The sequence below is a fragment of the Sapajus apella genome, unplaced genomic scaffold (assembly GCF_009761245.1).
Source record: "Sapajus apella isolate SASKATOON/1434 unplaced genomic scaffold, GSC_monkey_1.0 scaffold92, whole genome shotgun sequence".
Classification (NCBI taxonomy): domain Eukaryota; kingdom Metazoa; phylum Chordata; class Mammalia; order Primates; family Cebidae; genus Sapajus; species Sapajus apella.
In genome coordinates this window covers 4,348,048-4,365,591 of record NW_022437032.1, presented here as the reverse complement: position 1 = coordinate 4,365,591, position 17,544 = coordinate 4,348,048, and the positions used below count along the sequence as shown (strand labels likewise).

The 17,544-nt window shown below is 48.2% G+C and overlaps 1 protein-coding gene across 6 annotated transcripts in view; it reads right to left on the bottom strand.

The window, feature by feature from the left end:
• Positions 1-17,544, bottom strand: part of NFATC2 (nuclear factor of activated T cells 2) — a 177,739-nt gene that overhangs the window by 123,677 nt on the left and 36,518 nt on the right. For all 6 annotated transcript variants that reach the window (XM_032255987.1, XM_032255986.1, XM_032255982.1 and 3 more), the window contains exons 2-3: positions 15,424-16,447; positions 10,836-11,007 (exon numbers count right to left, since the gene is read on the bottom strand). In XM_032255987.1, coding sequence (XP_032111878.1) covers positions 10,836-11,007; positions 15,424-16,447 — 1,196 coding nt within the window. The remainder of the gene's footprint in view (positions 1-10,835; positions 11,008-15,423; positions 16,448-17,544) is intronic.

The window sequence follows — 17,544 nt, the reverse complement described above, 5'->3', positions numbered from 1 at the left end:
TCTCGTCCTCCTGAAGAGCAACGCAACCTTGAAAAAGCCACTCGGCTTCTCTGAGCCTCAGTTTCCTCAGCTGTAAATGGGGTTGATGGCGGCACAACTATTTCTCTGAGCTGGCACAAAGGAGAAGCTCGGCCAGGGTCAGCCTGCTCCTCCCTGGCGATGGTGTGCTGGTTGGGGAAGTTGTTCGATGCTTCTGAGCCTTGGTTTCCTCATCACAGAGCAGAGGCTGCATACCTGCCTGAGCCATTCCACGTGATGTGCTTGTCAGATAGTAAGTGCTCAATAAACAGGCATGACTATTGCGAGAGTCAGGCTATAGTCTTCTAGGAGGTTCAGAATGAATGGCTTTGACACTGGCAATGTCTCCCAGGATCCGGGGGAAACAGGGCCCCATGAGAAGCCATCACCGCCCCCCCATCACCCCGCATGGTCCAGTTCATGACTTATTGTCAATGGAGCTGGCATCTTCCAAGGCCATTAGGAGTCTCATTCATGGGACCAAATTAGAAAATGCTCAATGTTCAATAAAGAGGTCTTGGTCCCCACACCCACTAAACCCACAGGGCACCCAGAAGGGCGACAGGTCCAGCTGGGGACACAGGTGCTCCTGCGAACATCAGCCTCGGCCTGCAGACGGGCCATAGGGAGATGGCTCAGGGCCTGTGAAGTGGTCCCAGGTGTGGTCATGGTCCCCTCTTGTGTCATGTTGTAGCTGACAGGTGCTTAGAAACCCACCTAGACCAGAGGCCTCGTTTCCCATTTCAGCAGAGAAAATCAGCTTCACCTAAGGTCCCTCAGTGGAGAGGGCAGAGGCGAGGGCAGAACCTGAACACCTGACCCTGGGCCCGAGACTCAGGTCACACGACCAGCTGGGCACTGCACTGAGCTGCTGCAGAGGACCCTTTCTAAAGCCTGTCCATCTCATCTCACATCCAGCCCCAGCTGCAGCGCTCCGCAGGCGCCTGGTCTCAGCCCGTGTGCTCGCTGTACCCCATGCCTGGGGCTTGACGCTGCTGCCAGCAGGCTGATGAATGAGCGAATGGGTGAGTGAAAGATAAGAACCCAGAAGTCAAAAGCCAAGGCCAGGCCTTCACTGCTGCCTGGCTGCCTGACTTCAAGTGCATGAGGTTCACTCTCCTGTGCCTCTTATCCCTCATCCAGTGGGAATCACAACAGCCCCAACTCACCACGTGGTAGCAAGGATGAACTAAGATCATGTCTGTAACACACAATGTGTCAATAACAACTCTCAGAGCTCCCTCCCTACCGTAGCCTGGCCTCAGACATGGTTAATTCAACTAGAAAAAGCTGAAACAGGCATGGGAACCTAAGGCTAGTAGAGCTCAGAAGTGACCTGTGTACAGATGACCTTCTCTCTCAACAGAACGGAGTAAGCGCCTTCTCTGTGTTGAAGATCATGCTGGGCACTTCTGTTTCACATTCTAACTATGCTCAACAAACGCGAAATACACAGCCTGACACGCACAAGTCTTCATCACTTTATAACTCAGGAAACTACCACCTGGTGAGTCTCCCAGAGTCCCAAAGCTACCAGACCCTAGAGCCGCCTCACCCTGAATGACCCACTTCGTCCACTTCCAAGAGGCAGCACGGGCCAGTGGTCAACATCGTGGCTGTGGCTGCAGACGTCCTGAGACCCCAGGCAAGCTGCTGACCCCGACTGTGTCCCAGTTTCCTTGCCTGTAAAATGAGCGTAGTAATTCTACCACCTACACTCCACGGTATCACCGAAAAGACTAACTAGGTCACTGTAAGGAAAGCACCCAGTGGAGGGGAGCTCTCGCCATCACACCACACTGCCCAGCACGCAGGACGGCCCCAGCGTTTACGTGCGACACAAAGTTTCTTCTATATTGTTCCTATTGCTTGCCAGAAATACTGCAAGTTTCAGACTTAATCTCCCTTTTGGGAACAGCTGTTTCTCTAAGATTCTGGAAGCTTTCTGTTTTCCGCCTACGTGGAGGGACAACACTGGGCTCATGTTGTCAACTACTGAGGCTCGTTCATGACAATTTCTCTTCTACTGTGGACTGAAAGCCCCTGTCAGTCAACTTACGTGTCTTCAGTTAAGACGGGTTAGCGTGCGGACCCGTCTCGCCACGCCACCCCTCTGCCTGCACCTTCCCCGCCCCCACCTCTCACCTTGGAGACCAGCATGCAGGTCTCAGTTCTTTCACAAGGCCATCCCTGGCCACCACAGGCATCCCCCAGCCGTGGCGGGGCAGGTGGCAGTGCCATAACTGGCCCACGGATGCACCTGGCTTGGACTGTCGTCTTTTTCACATTTTAATGAAATCACCAGTGTTAGCACCAAGAGACTGGTATAGACAAGGCAGGATAGTGAGGACAGCTCCTCGAAAGGCGGCCTCAGAACCCCCACATCGCACACCCCACTCTGCTACTCCCCTCCCCCGCAACTCCGCCTATATCTTGAAGTGAAAAGGCTACATCAAGTCACCTCTAAAAGATGCCTTCCCTCCGAAAATGGCAGAAGTCTCCTCGGGGAAGAATAGGGTCCCCAGAGACCCAGGCCTTCCCCAAGGCTACCGCCCCAGACAGACAGAGGCCACCCCTCCTGCGGCCAGTCTCTCAACCATCCAGTCAGCCTGACTTTCAAAACATGCTCCCAATGCCACCCCTTCTCCTGCCCACAACATCCCCACCCTGGTCCAGCGCCATCCCCTCTGGCCTGGACCTCCGCAGCAGCTTCTCCCTGCCCTCTCCCCCGCCTATTCTCCTCTACTCGGTAGCCAGAGGGATCCTGCTGATACCTGGGTCAAGCCAGGCCCTCCCAGCTCCTGCCCTACTCAGAGTCAAAGTCCTCTAACTAAACATGTGCGAGGCCCATGATCCGCCCTCTCCATCCTTCCCCTTCCCCTGCTCTTCCCATACTGGCCTCCTCTCTGTTCAAGATGTCACCCAGCTCAGCCCTGTTGTCCCCTCGGCGTGAAGAGTACTTTTCCCCAGGTCCCTGGAGCTTCTACTTCCACATCTCCTTCTTTGCCCAAATGTGGCCTTCCCAGGGAGGTCCGTCCAACCACTCCCAATTATCCTTGCCCTGGTAGTTTTCCCCACAGAACGTATCACCTCCCACCATATGATTTAATTTCCTATTTATAAGCTATATTGCTCTCTGCCCCTAGCCAGCACATCAGCTCCATGGGAGCTGGGATTTCCACAGGGATTTCTGCCTGTGTGGGTCGATGTCATATTCACAGTGCCAAGCACACAGTAGGTGCTTAGTAAGTATTTTTAATAAATCAGCAAATGAACCCCAGTGATCTCAGAACACTCTCCTCCAATTTTTTGGAAGCCTGAGCGACCTGGTCACCACCTCTTTCCCTTCCCCTCCCCAGGAGGTCCGATGGAACGTTCGGTAGACACCAACACAGCAGCTATGATCAGGACAAATTAGCATCAGCAAGAACTGCTTCCCGTCTCACATCCCCAAACACAAAATTTTATTAGACAAATGGAAGCCAGCACACCCAGCCAATTGCTGAAGAGGCACTGCTTACTGTCAGGAGTGCAGCTTTCACCTGGCAAGGAGCAAATCCATCTGGCTTCCTTCCTTCCATAGAGATCATTTCAAGTAAGCTGCAGTTAGCATAAAAGCCGAAATCCAACAGAATGAGCATCCACGTCCCGTAATCCATTTTATGAGATTTTGAAAGCCTGGAGACTTTACTGGCTCCTCCAGCCCAGGAGGCAGTAGTCTGGACAGGTGGGCTGCGGGCCCTCACTCACCGCCCTACGAAGCTCATTACTGTTACCCAGAATGAAGCGGCGATCGGGTTTCCGCATCTGCAAGGAATTCTCCTAGCAGAGCTACCCATGTTTTTTCCACATGTCTGAACATCTGCTTGAAAGAACCAAGAGGCCTCTTTGGAGGTGAGTGCTACGCTTCCACGTTCTCATATTTTGATCGTTCCCTAAAACGATAGCTCCCTGATTATTCCTTCCATTAAACATGCATCCCAGGGAATGATAAGAATAACGTTTTTCTGAAAGCCCCAGCCCAAGGATGGATAAGGAATAAAACAAAGTGTTCCCTCCAGGGAATTTCTGTGCAGAATATGGTTAAAAGGTTTGGAAGCTGCCAGGAAAGGATTAAATGACAATGGCGTTATACAGGCCACTCTCAACTGGGATATTATTAGATCCCATAAGCTGAAGAGCTATGGAAACACTTAAAGCCCAACCTTGCAAAACTGCTCTGAATGGTGGTTTTGTCCACCAGAGTACCACAGCATCCTGTCCTGAAACAGAGCGAGGAATGGTGGCAGGGCTCCATCAAAAGGTGTGTGGCTCTTTTGAGATGAATCAAGTGGTTCCCCTTCTCATGTGATACCTGCAGACCAAAGTCAGGCAGTGAATTAAGATTCCCTGGTTCCTCTGAAAGAACCCTAGACTTGCTCTATTTCAATAAGATCTAGAAGTTTTTCATTTATTTGTTTGTTTGTTTTAGAGATATGGTCTCACTCTGTCACCCAGGCTAGAGTGCAGTGGCGTGATCACAGCTGACTGCAGCTCTAACTCCTGGGCTCAAGTGATCCTCTTGCCTCAGCCTCCCAAGTAGCTGGGATTACAGGTGTGAGCTCCCACATCCACCTGAGATTTAGAGCTTTGGAAGGGAACTACCTGGATCTGGCTGCTAACAGGGTTCCTTCCCTAACTGGACAATCCTTAGATATCATATAAATAGAACCTCTCCTTTATCTCCCTTCCTATTTGATAAACCTTGAAGTAGCACCATTTTCACTTACTCCAGATGATGTGAACTTAAGCATATTTACCTTGAGCCAAATTCAACCCAGAGTTTGATTTAGTGGCCAAAACTTAAAAATTAGAAATTTCAGCCGGGCACACTGGCTCACACCTGTAATCCCAACACTTTGGGAGGCCGAAGCGGGAGGATCATGAGGTCAAGAGATCAAGACTGTCCTGGCCAACATGGTGAAACCCCATCTCTACTGAAAATACTAAAATTAGCTGGGCGTGGTGGTGGGCACCTGTAGTCCCAGCTACTCGGGAGGCTGAGGCAGGAGAATCGCCTGAATCCCGGAGGCAGAGGTTACAGTGAGCCGAGATCATGCCTCTGCACTCAAGCCTAGTGACAGAGCAAGACTCTATCTCAAGAAAAAAAAAATCAAATTTCACATAAAAATTCCGACTCCTAGCTCTTGGGGAGAGAAAAAAAAAAAAAAACCATAAAACCTGGCAACATTCCACCCACATTCCCACATGTCACAATCTACAGGGACTGAACAGCACCTGCCTTGACGCAAAACTCCCATGCCGCTCTGCCCTGTTCCCCACCACTCCCTATTGCCCCTGACATTTGGCCAGTTCAGTGAGCTTGTCTACTTGTGATCCTGTTTATACAGTCTCTTCTTTGCTTCTCTCCTACGTCAACTGCTTCTGGAGAGAGGCACGTTGTTCTTGAGGGTGTGGACGGTCAGTCCTGGCAAGTGAGTGCGTGCCGAGCCCTCTGTGATCGAGCGTGCAGTCCTGAAGCATCCCGAGAGCAAACTCAGGACTTTGCAGCTGAGCTCCAAGCTCATATATCTGACTTCCTATTTGACATCTTTGCCTGGGTGTCTAGGAAGGCCTTTGTACCTTCTCTGCCCCAAACTGAACTTGCAATCTTCCCCCAAGAAAACATTTTCTTTCCCAAGCCCTTCTCTGCCATCCATCCAGCTGAACCATCCACTCAGTTCTCCTTTACCTCCCATATACCTAAGTCCTGAAGATCACACCACTGTCCTTATCCTCCACTCCGACTGCCACCTCTAGTCCTCACCACTTTGATCTCTCCCCTGGCACTGCCACAGGCTGACAATCTCATCTCCCTGCTTCCTCCATAATTTCTTCTAATCTAGTCCCCAGGGTGAAGCCTAAGTGGTCTTTGAAATGTCAAATCAGAATCAAGTTTCTCCCCTACTCAAAACCTATCACTTCTTCTCCTTGCCCTGGAATAAGTAAAACTTCAGCTCCTCCCCTTGGCTTTCAAGCCCTGCCAGCCATCACCCTGCAAGCTAAACTTTAATGACACTGGGCCTCCTTCAGCCCCAGACACACAGAGTCCTTGCCTGCCTCCGGGCCTTTGCAGGTGCTGTACTCTGTATAGAAACACTCTCCCACCACCGAGAGAGACAGCACATGGGAGGAGGAGGACATCATTTGTCTCTTTGCTGGTTCTGTGACCTGTTCCAGGTCCTGGATGGTAAGTCACCTCCTCAACATGACCCTCCCTCTAAAGTACATCTTCCAGTACCACCTCTCAACACGGTTTGTTCTGTTGAAGCAGTTACTCCCAAGCAGGACAAGCTTCTAATCAGCCACTGCGTCCCACCCGGAGTCCGGGCATCAGCCCACAGACCCACTCCAAGTGGCCGCCATGTGGCCTCTCAGGCCTCCCTGATCAACCCAAACCATCCTAGTCCACTTTCACCTCTCAGAGCCTGAGCTCCCCCAGGGAATGAGCTATGCTGATCTCACCAGCACTGTATCACCCGCACCCAGCAGCAAGCCTGGCACATGGCAGGTCCCCAACAAGACACTCCCCATACAAATGAGTCGTGAGATCTGAAACGCATTTAAGGTTTTGGAACAAACTTTCTCCCAAGACCAAGTGCCATTCAAAAAAAGCAATGAAGAGAACAGTTGAGCATGGCATATGTTTAAGATTTTTAATCGCATATTTAAGGATAAAAAAATGAAATTGTCTTGTACTCATTTTCTTTTTATATAAAGAGGAGCTTAAAACCACTCAGCGTGAAAAAAAGAATGAAGTTCTGTAGTGTGGCAAATAAAAGAGAGAAGGGTGGGGACTGAGAGGGGAAAGGAGGCTGTGGTTCAGAAACAGAAACAGATACAGAGATAAAGAGTGAGAGATCAGAGAAGCTGGCGGGAGCATTCGGGCAAGTACAGAGCAGGCTACGCTGCTCTTCTGGGTACGAAAGGGCGGCGCTCCAGATTCCAGAAGGAGTTTTCACACTCCCTTGAAGGTTAAGGGCAGCAATCCTCTTAAAGTCCACTCTTTTCTTCATTTTTCAGAGAAGTTTTTATTTTTTTAAACTGACTTCCCACGCTAAAACTGGGAACTAGAATGACTTATTTTGAAAAAACGTAATCTATTCAAATGACTTTTTAAAAAGACTCCAAGTTTTGTCTTTTAAGGAGACTTGGCTACAAGTTTCAAAGTCATATATTGGATTTTCCAAGTTACGGGCACCTGGGCCAGTTGTGGGGGCTCACACTGTAATCCCAACACTTTGGGAGGATGAGGCGGTAGGATCACTTGAGTCCAGGAGTTCAAGACCAGCCTGAGCAACATAAGGAGCTCATGTCTCTACAAAAAAGGAAAAAATTAGCTGGGCATGGTGGCACACGCCTGTAGTGCCAGCTACTCAGGAGGCTGAGGTGGGAGGATCACTTGAGCTCAGACATTCAAGGCAGCAGTGAGCAACGATCAGGTCACTTCACTCTAGCCTGGATGACAAAGCAAGATCCTATCTCTAAAAATAAACAAACAACCAAAGTCACAGGTGGAAAGAGGGAAGGGTCCTTGGGAGCTATCAGAGGGAGAGGCACAAACTTCAGGGACTGCCTAGCAGTTGTCTCCTGGACTGTACACTCAGCCTATTCCCTTCCTCTGGAAATTTCTAGGGCCCAGCCCCTGATGAATGGGTGAGCCGAGCCTCACTCCTCATGCAGCCCAACCTCACAGGCCACAGCCAACTGGACCAATGAGCAGCACCCTCCCAAGCCAGGGCCAATCAGCATCTCCCTAAGAATCAGGACTTAGACTCCAATGAGGTGGAAACACAGCTCATACTGGAACAGCATGTAAAACTAGGGGGAAGGGAGTGGTCCACAGGAGGCATGGGCGTTTTCCCATCAGGCTTTCTCTGCCTGATGAAGAAATGAGAAGTGACAAGTGAGAAGGAGGAAAAGCCCGTCTGCAAAGAGATGTGGATGACCAGCTCTACTGTGCCGCAAGTAGCGCTTGTAGGATCCAAATCCCAGTTCACCATTTAATAGCCATGACCTTCAACAAGTCCTTGACCGCTCCTTGACCTCTTACCTGCATCATAAGGCTCTTTTGAGTATTAATTAAGTTAACACTTATACAGCACTTGGAACAGGGTCTCACATGCAGCAAATGCTTTCTAAGTGTTTATTATTACTATCATCTTGCCAAAATGTAAGCTCATGATGGTGAGAATTTCCAGCTGTTTTGTTCATATCATAACCCAGAACCTAGCACCATGCCTGGTATATAGCAGGTGCTCAATAAACACCTTTTGAGTGATCAGTGAATGAAGATACCACACAGCTAGAAATGGATACAGATTCTCTCTCCTTAAGACTTAAGATTGTTCGGCCAATTCATTTAACGAGCAAATTCGTTCTCCAAGTATTTGTTGAATGCCTACTATGTTTATAGTGGCAAACTGTGCTTGGTGCTGATATACAATGAAGAATAAGAAGAAAGTTGTGGTCTCTTTTAAACAAAGCTCATGGTCTAGGACAGAAAAAGACATTGACAAAATAATTATGCAAATAGTAGAATTACAAGCAGTGGCAGGTGCATGAAGGAAAGGTGCATGGAGCTCTGGACGTGTAAAACAGAGCAGCTGGCCAGGCACGGTGGCTCATGCCTGTAATCCCAGCACTTTGAGAGGCTGAGGCGGATGGATCACAAGGTCCAGAGTTCAAGACCAGCTTGGCCAGCATGGTGAAACCCTGTCTCTACTAAAAATACAAAAATTAGCCAGGCATGGTGGCGCATACCTGTAATCCCAGCTATTCAGGAGGCCGAGGCAAGGGGAATCACTTGAACCCAGGAGGCAGAGGTTGCAGTGAACCAATATGCCACTGCACTCCAGTCTGGGTGACAAAGTGAGACTCTGTCTTAATTTTTAAAAAATTACATAAGGCAATTGCTCTCAGGATTGGATGGCAGGAAGCAGAAGGCTGCAGTCCCCAAAGGTGAGGAAGTGCACAGGTGAGCCCATCTTCACTTCAGCTCTCTGCCTGGGGACAGCTCCCCGCCACTTGCAGAGAGCAGCATCTGAGCTGAGCACGGTGGTCCCACTGAGCTGAGGATTTCCTAAAATAAATCCTAGATGTCTGGCACCACTCAGAGTGCCAGGCTGTGGAAGCCTCTAGAATCAGTGGCATCAGAGAGGAGGAAGCTGCCAGGGAAGACCTCAAGTCTTTGGCCAAGGGCTGGGCTGTGTAAGCACAGGGAGAGATGGTGCAAGCTTTACCAGAGAGGGGCTGCTATGGGGTAAAGAGAACAGAGAGACTTAGAGTGAAGTGGAGCTGGCATCTGGGAATTCCAGCCCACCAGATTCAAGAGACCTCCCCACCAAGCATCCAAAAAGTCCATGCCTTCAGAACAAGCAGATGCCTCAGAGGAAGAGCTACTAATGGGGCCTAAAACCAACCCTCAAATAAAACGCAGAGAAGAGAGTTTAAAAACTAAGCCCCATCAAGTTAGATACACCTTGAGCCTTCCACAGATCCACCCTGACAAAGTGCAAAATAAAGCTCAGAATGTCTATCATACCCAGCATATATCGTCACCATGTCAGAGTGCAGTCGACAACTACCAGACAGGCAACGAAACAGGAAATTGGGACTCATGGTCAAGAAACAAAAAACTCAGTAGAAACAGATTCCAAGATGTCTGCGATATCCAATTAAAAAAGCAATTGTCAAGACTTACACGTTGTTAATATTATCATAGATGTCCTTAATCAGAGGTACACACCCAAAAGGCCTATGGAGATTTGGGGGGGTTGGGGTTTTTCACTTGTTTGTTTGTTTACCTGGGACTTACTCATGCTCTGTAGTTTCTAATTAAGTAGTTTCAGAATGCCCAACAATCTGAATTTTTAAGAACCACCCTAGAGTTTCTGATGTACACTACAGATTAAGAACCAGGTTTTTATTATATTAATAGAATACTTCCACTTTAAGGCAAATACCAAAAATTCAAGTTATATTAATTTAAATATATTAAAGGTTCTGGTTAATTGACTTGGTTAGTGGGCACCAATCAGTTGTTCCTGGTTAACCAGATTATATAATTAAAAATATTTCAACTCCAACTATTTTGGGGATAAATAAGCGTACTTCCTTACTTATTTTGAAAAAAAAAAATCTGAGGTTAAATGAAAAGCCACAGGCACACAAAAGGAGATACTGATTAATAAAAAAACAAAAGGAAATGCTCATGGCAAAACATAAAATTAAAAGATCAGAGTACAATCTACATGTTTGCTACAGAATTAAGTATAGAAATATATGGTAAGAGGCTGCCATGTTTGTGAATTAAAAAAAGAAAGGAAGTATATCAAAATACTAATGTAGCTTTTTAAGGTAGTTTGATAATATATAGTTTTAATTTTCTTACTTTTCTGCATTTTACAAGATTTAGTATTTTTTATTAATGAACTCTTTATCTGAAACTTAAGATGATGGCTTCAGAAACCTGTGAGTCAACACACAAACCTCTACAAAGCTCTAGAAGTTTCTCCATCAGAACGAAAAAGGAAGAAGCATCCAGGCACATGAATATCATTTCTATCCTTATCCAGCTCAGAAGGCTTTCTCCTCTGGCTTATGAGTCGCTGGATTAGCTTCTGATGCTAACTTAATCTCAGATTTCTCATTCCTCAAAGGAGTAAGAGGCTGAGACACACACCTCATCTTAACAAGCAACAAATAGTGGGTCAAGCAGAAGTGAATCACTTAGTAACAAACACCACACACAAAAGGAAGAGCATTCGAGTCCATACCTGAACCACAGGGTGGCCCCCAGTTGGCGCTTTGACAGCCCCTCGGCTGCCTTCTGTCTCATAGTGGGCCCGGTGATGTGGCTTGGGCTGCACCTCGATCCGCAGCTCATAAGAGCCTGACTGACTGGAGAGCGGCCACTCAAGCGGAGGGAGGGATGCAGTCACTGGGATGCTGAAGAAGAAAATAAAATCAGCTCTGCGTGCTATGAACCAGAATCAGTTAACTTGTACAATAATTGTAAATGGCCCCTTTTCTGAAAATCATGGATATGGTCATGTGTTGCTTAACAGCGAGGATACGTTCTAAGAAATGCACCATTATGTGAAAATCAGAGTGCACTTACATCAACCAAGATGGCACAGCCTACTACATACCTACACTATATGGTATAGTGGTTCCTAGGCTACAAACCTATACAGCATGTGGCTGTACTGAATACTGTAGGCAATGGTAACACAATGGGAAGTATTTGTATATCTAAACATATCTAAACACAGAAAAGTTACCATAAAAATACAGTATTAAGGCTGGGCATGGTGGCTCATGCCTGTAATCCTAGCACTTTGCGAGGCCATGGATCACTTAAGCCCAAGAATTTGAGGACAGCCTGGGCAACATGGAGAGACCCTGTCTCTACTAAAAATACAAAAAAGTCAGCCACGCATGGTGTCACATGCCCATAGTCCCAGCTACCTGGAACACTGAGGTAGGAAGATCCTCTGCGTCCAGGAAGTCAAGGTTGCAGTGAGCTGTGATTGCACCACTGCACTCTAGTCTGGAGACCAGAGTGAGACCCTGTCTGAAAAACAAAAACAAAACCCGCAAAGTTGGGTGCAGTGGCTCATGCCTTTAATTCCAACACTATTGGAGGCTGAGGTGGGCAGATCACTTGAGGCCAGGAGTTCAAGACCAGCCAGGCCAACATGGTGAAACTCTGTCTCTACTAAAAATATGAAAAATTAGTTGGGCATGGTGGCACATGCCTGTAATCCAGCTACTCAGGAGGCTGAGGCACAAGAGTCACTTGAACCTGGGAGGTAGAGGTGGCAGCCAGCCGAGATCACACCACTGCACTTTTGCCTCGGTCACAGAGAGACTCTGTCTCAAAAAGACAAAAACAAAATAGTATTAAAATCTTATGGGACTGCCCCCATATATGGGGCCCATCACTAATGAAAATGTGGTCATGGGGGGTATGATTGCATGTGAACAAAATGCTGAGGCAGTACGTATTTCTCAGACATGACAGGAAGACCTATTCGCAGGGTCGAGATCTTCCACCTTGATGAAGACGGTGTGAGCAACTTCTCAACTAATGAAGTTTATGTTAATTCTAGCATGTTTCTAGCTGCTGTAGCTTCTTTTCCCCTGGAAATTTTGAAAACCGTCACTATGGATTTCTGTCACTATGCATGAATTTATGTCACTATGTCCTGATGTTTCACATATGGCAGAAATCATTCATCAGAGTATTCTTTCCCACTTAGCTCAGGGGTGCTAGGAGCTGACACTATCAACTGGGCTTGGTTAAGCACTTGCAGTAAAGCCAATTTCTGTGTTCTCTATCACAGCAGTACCACGGGGAGCACAAGAGATAGCCCCTCTGTAAACTTTATCCATGCCAGAGTTCAATTTCAACATTTCATCCAACTTACGATCACATCCTCACTATGCAAGCAAATCTCCTCCCCTTCTTTCCAACCAGACTACCTCCTGAAATCCCTCTTACCCTGTAGTCTCAGGGTATCCAAAGGACCTTTATTTTACCTTCGTTACAGTGCCAAGATGCCTTCAAGCTTCTGACTGTGACCAACGAGCTACACGTGTCAAACACGTTTATCCGCATCATATAAGCAAGTGAAAAGTTTTTAAAGGTTGACAAACTAAGACTCAGTAAAAAATCATGTTAGTCCTGTATTAATATGCTTTAACGCATCAAAAATGTTGTGAGAAGAAAATTCAGTGGCATATCCCCAGGTTTCAATTTATAATTTTGTTTGGTTCTGAAATAGGTATTTGACACTGAAATACAATCTTAAGAAGTAGTGCATCAGAGCCAGCCTGAAATTCTAATTTGGATTCCGGCCCTCTGCTAAGTTGTCTCTATACCCTGAGGTCAATGTTACCAGGAGACTTCCCTGATGCCCCATCCTCTCAACTTTATAGAAGGTTCTTGCAAAGATGACATTGGCTGGCACAGATTGGTACTTGTAAAGAACTAAAGGACTCTAACACTCAAAACCTCTCCAATCAAGATGTCTCACGTAGAGGAAAGGATTTTAGAAACAATAAAGTCCTCAATAAAAGTATCATAATCATATTTTACAGCAGTGTCCCTTCCCACTCTCAACCATTAAATAAAATCATGGTTTGGAGACTGATCTGTCTATGCAGCACAAAAAACAAGGAGTTAGGAATCCCAGATTCTCATTTTCAATGCAGTCATTAACTAGCTGGCGATCATGGGGCTTGTCACTTCACCTCTCTCAGCCCAAATTTCTCAATCTGTACCAGGGGTTAGTCTTGATCAGCATTTTCTAAGACACCCCTGTGAAACTTCTGACACAGAACTCTGTAACCAAATGGCCTTTGAAATCACCGCATACTCTGTCCACATTAAAGTCTCTGAGAAGGCCTGCACACAGGCACCTTCTTAACTCTGTTAAAATCAGAAACTCCTTTTCTTGAGAAACAACAGCTGACCTACTGCGGCCCTGGTGCTCTGAGAACCTGCTTTGGAGGAAACTCCAGGCTGGATGCTCCCTGCAGTCCATTTTAGTCTGGTACGGGGTGAGCACAGCCCAGCGGGCAGGGCCCGAGGCCACCCTCAACCCCACACCAATCAAAAGAGCTCCACCTTTGGGGACTCATTTTTTATTTTTTATTTTTTTTTGAGGTAGAGCCTCAATTTGTCGCCCAGGCTGGAGACAATCTTGGCTCACTGCAACCTCCACTTTCCAAGTTCAAGCAATTCTTCCACCTCAGCTTCCCAAGTAGCTGGGATTACAGGCGCACGCCACCACGCCCAGCTAATTTTTGTATTTTTAGTAGAGATGGGTTTTCACCATGTTGGCCAGGCTGGTCTTGAATTTGCAACCTCAGGTGATCCACCCACCTCAGCCTCCCAAAGCGCTGGGATTATAGGCGTTAGCCACGGCACCCAGCCTCTTTGGGGACTCAATTTAATATTGGGAGTAAAAGGCTTCCATTTCCTAAAATAAAAAATAACTTGAAAACCACAGAGATGATAGCAAGAGTCTTCCAATTCCTCTTCAAATTGAACAGATAGGATAATCTCTGTCCTTAGCCTTCATGTACCTCCTTTCATCATTAGACCAAAATGAAGACAAAAAGTAATACAAGCCAAGTTTCTGTGAGAATTAAATGAAATAATACATACAGAGAGCGCAATTCATCCTCTGTAACCATGGGTTCTATGTCCTTTGATTGAAAATATTCAGAAAAAAAAAATTCCGCAAAGTTCCAAAAAGCAAAATTGGAATTTTCCATGCTGCAGTTTCTACATGGAGTTCCCATGAATGAAGTGATGTGCAGACATTGTATTCGGTATTATAAGGTATTATCATCTAGAGATAATGTAATGTACATGGGAAGATGTGCACAGGTTACATGCAAATACTATACCGCTTTACATAAGGGGCCTGAGCATCCTCGGATTTTGGTATCCCAGAATACCACTGCACAGGCTCTAGGCTAAGCGTTTGACGTATATAATCTCATCTAATCCTTTTTTAAAAAGCCACAAGGTACGTTCTTGTATCTTCTTCTCACAGGGAATAAACCAAGACCAGAAAGGTGCTCAGTAAAAATGGGGAGCAGGGGGAAGGTCCTGATTGATTAGTGATGTCTGCCCTGGGCATGGCATCAAAAGGTGTTCAATGAGAAAGAGGGTGCTGACTGATTAGCAATGTCTTTCACAAGCAGAAAGGCAGCAGAGATGCCCATGTTCACTCAGGTAGCGAGTGGCAGAGACAGGACTCAAATTGAGCCTTAGGAGACTCCAAAGCCTATACGTGATGCGCCAGCTACGTCCATCTCTTCAGCTTACCAAGATCTTAAGCTCCTTGACTCACACATCTCTTTTTTTTAGGGCCTCCATATAACTGGGACACACAGCAGATACTAACAAACATCAGTCCCTCTTATAAATGAGACAGATTTTACATATTAAGACTTGCTTTGTGCCTACCAGAATGTCAGCTCCACAAAGGTAGAAATTTTTGCCTGTTTACTTCACCACTGTCTCTCTATTACTTATATAACAGAATCTGGCACCTAGTAGATGTTCGATAAACACTTTTTGAATAAATGAATAAACGAGGTGCCACCATACGAGCAATTGCATTTTTCATGACTGCATCCTCATAACCACCTGGTGAGTCAGGTCCACTAATTATATCCATTTTACAGATGAGAAAAACATGGCCCAGAGAATTTAACTTCCTCCTCAGGGTCTGGCAACAAGCAAGGCGCCAATCCACTCGACTCTGAATCCCATGCTCATAACCAGAAAACCACCTCTTAAAACTAAACCACGGAATCCATCATCTTCAAAGCCCTGCTCACCTGCAGATGGGAATGGCAGGCACCAGCTGCTTGGGCCAAGTGGGTGGGACCAGCAGGATGGATTCCGGAGCCGAGTTTCTCCTCTCCTCCTGCTCGCAGGGCCCCAGGAACTCCACGGCCGGGTAGAGGTGGCGGGGCAGGCCGGCCTTGGATGGGGCGGCGGACACCGGCGAGGGGTCAGGGCTGGTCTTCCACATCTTGGGGGGGATCCCACAAGGCGAGTCCGTGGCGAGGCTGTTCAGGGCATCCATGATCACTGCAGAGCCAGCCACAGGGGGGTACCCAGCCGGGGCGCCGTGGTCCTGGGATGCCACGTGAGATGAGGGCTGCGGCGAGGGGCTCCGGGAGCGCTGGGGTGAGGCTCCGGGCAGCGGGGCAACCAAGGCCTCGGCGCACGAATGCCTCCGCTTGGCACCAGGCGACGAGGAGCGAGAGGCCGGACGGGGCACGGGCGAGTGGCGGCCCAGGCAGCTGTCCTCGGCGAGGCTGGTTCGAGGTGACATTATTGGCGAGGTTCTGGGGGAATAATGAGCAGGGATGTTTTGAAACTGCGGACACAGGTCGTCGGGCCCGCCGTTATTGGGCGAGACGCAGGGCGAGGTGTAGGGGGAGAAGGTGTCAGAAATGAAGCTGGCAGAGGAGCCGCTGCTAGCGGGGCTCAAGCAAAGCGGCTCGCGGTAGCCCTCGAAGCCGGGCACAGGCAGCGTGAACCTCGGGCTGGCGGCCACCCCGGCCAGGGGCACCTGCTCCACGCCCGCGTCTCTCATGCGGAGGGGCCCCCCTGCCTGGATCAGTTCGTGGGACGGAGTGATCTCGATCCGAGGGCTCAGGCCCGAGGCCCCTGCTGGCTTGGCCGGGCTCAGAAAGTTCTGCGGCCCTACCCTATCGGGCTCTGCGAATCGGCCGGGGGGCTCGCCCGGGAGACTGGTAAAGGGGCTGTATGGCTTGAGGCCATAGTCCAGGACATCATCGGGGTATGCGGGTCCGGAGGGTGGGCTGACGACCTTATGTGCATTCGGCTCTTCTGGAAAGAGAAGGGGGGAGGGGGGTCTTTTTAAGCCTCAAAAACAGAACTCCCAGTGCAGAGCAATCACAGGTTGGGTTTTGTCTCACATTATCTTTTTTTTTTTTTTCCCAAATTCCCACCATGCCAAATCCCGGGCTAGAAGCTCTGTCCCTCACCAGAAGGAAACTGAGGCCACTTTGTCCCAGATCCCTGGAGAAGAGAGGTTGAAGCAGAGTTAAGTTCTGGAAGACCCCTGGGTGAAGGGCCTCCAAACTCGGGTTTCAATGTAACGATTCCGAGAAGTACACGGTTATCTCACGACCCCACTCACACCACCGCATACACCCACAGATGAAATGAACGCCGCCCAGGTCAATACTTACCCTGCTGCATATGACACCCCGGACCCTCCCTACTGTCTGACTGATTTTGCTTCAACGCTGGTCACAACCCATTAGATGGATTTCCTAACCCACCAGCACAATGAATCAGGACCTGGAGTTTGAAAAGCAGTGATCTAGGACCTACGGCAGCGCTCTACACTCGTGACAGGTTGTGGGACACCTCTGCCGCCCACGGTGCCCTGGGCTTGAATCCCAGATTGCACACCAAGTGCAAGAAGTGGCTTCATTTAGAACCAGGGCTCCTGACTCATGTCTCATCTGTGTCATTTTACAAATGAGGAAACTGAGGCCCAGAGTGGGGAAAGGATCCACCAAAAGATATGGGATTCGTTGGCTTAAAAATACCACAGCCAAACCACTTGTCCCCAACAGGCAGGGTCACTGCTACAGAGGTTACCTGACACCCCAACTATCAAAACCAGTGGGTACAGGCTGGGCACAGTGGCTCACACCTGTAATCTCAGCACTTTGGGAGGCTGAGGTGGGCAGTTCACTTGAGGCCAGGAGTTTGAGACGGGCCTGGCCAACATGGTGAAACCCCGTTTCTACTAAAAATACAAAATTTAGCCAGGCATGGTGATGGGTGCCTGTAATCCCAGCTACTCTGGAGGCTGAGGCATGAAATTGCTTGAATCCAGGAAGCAGAGGTTTCAATGGGCTGAGACTGGGACACTGCACTCTAGCCTGGGCAACAGAGCAAGACTCCGTCTC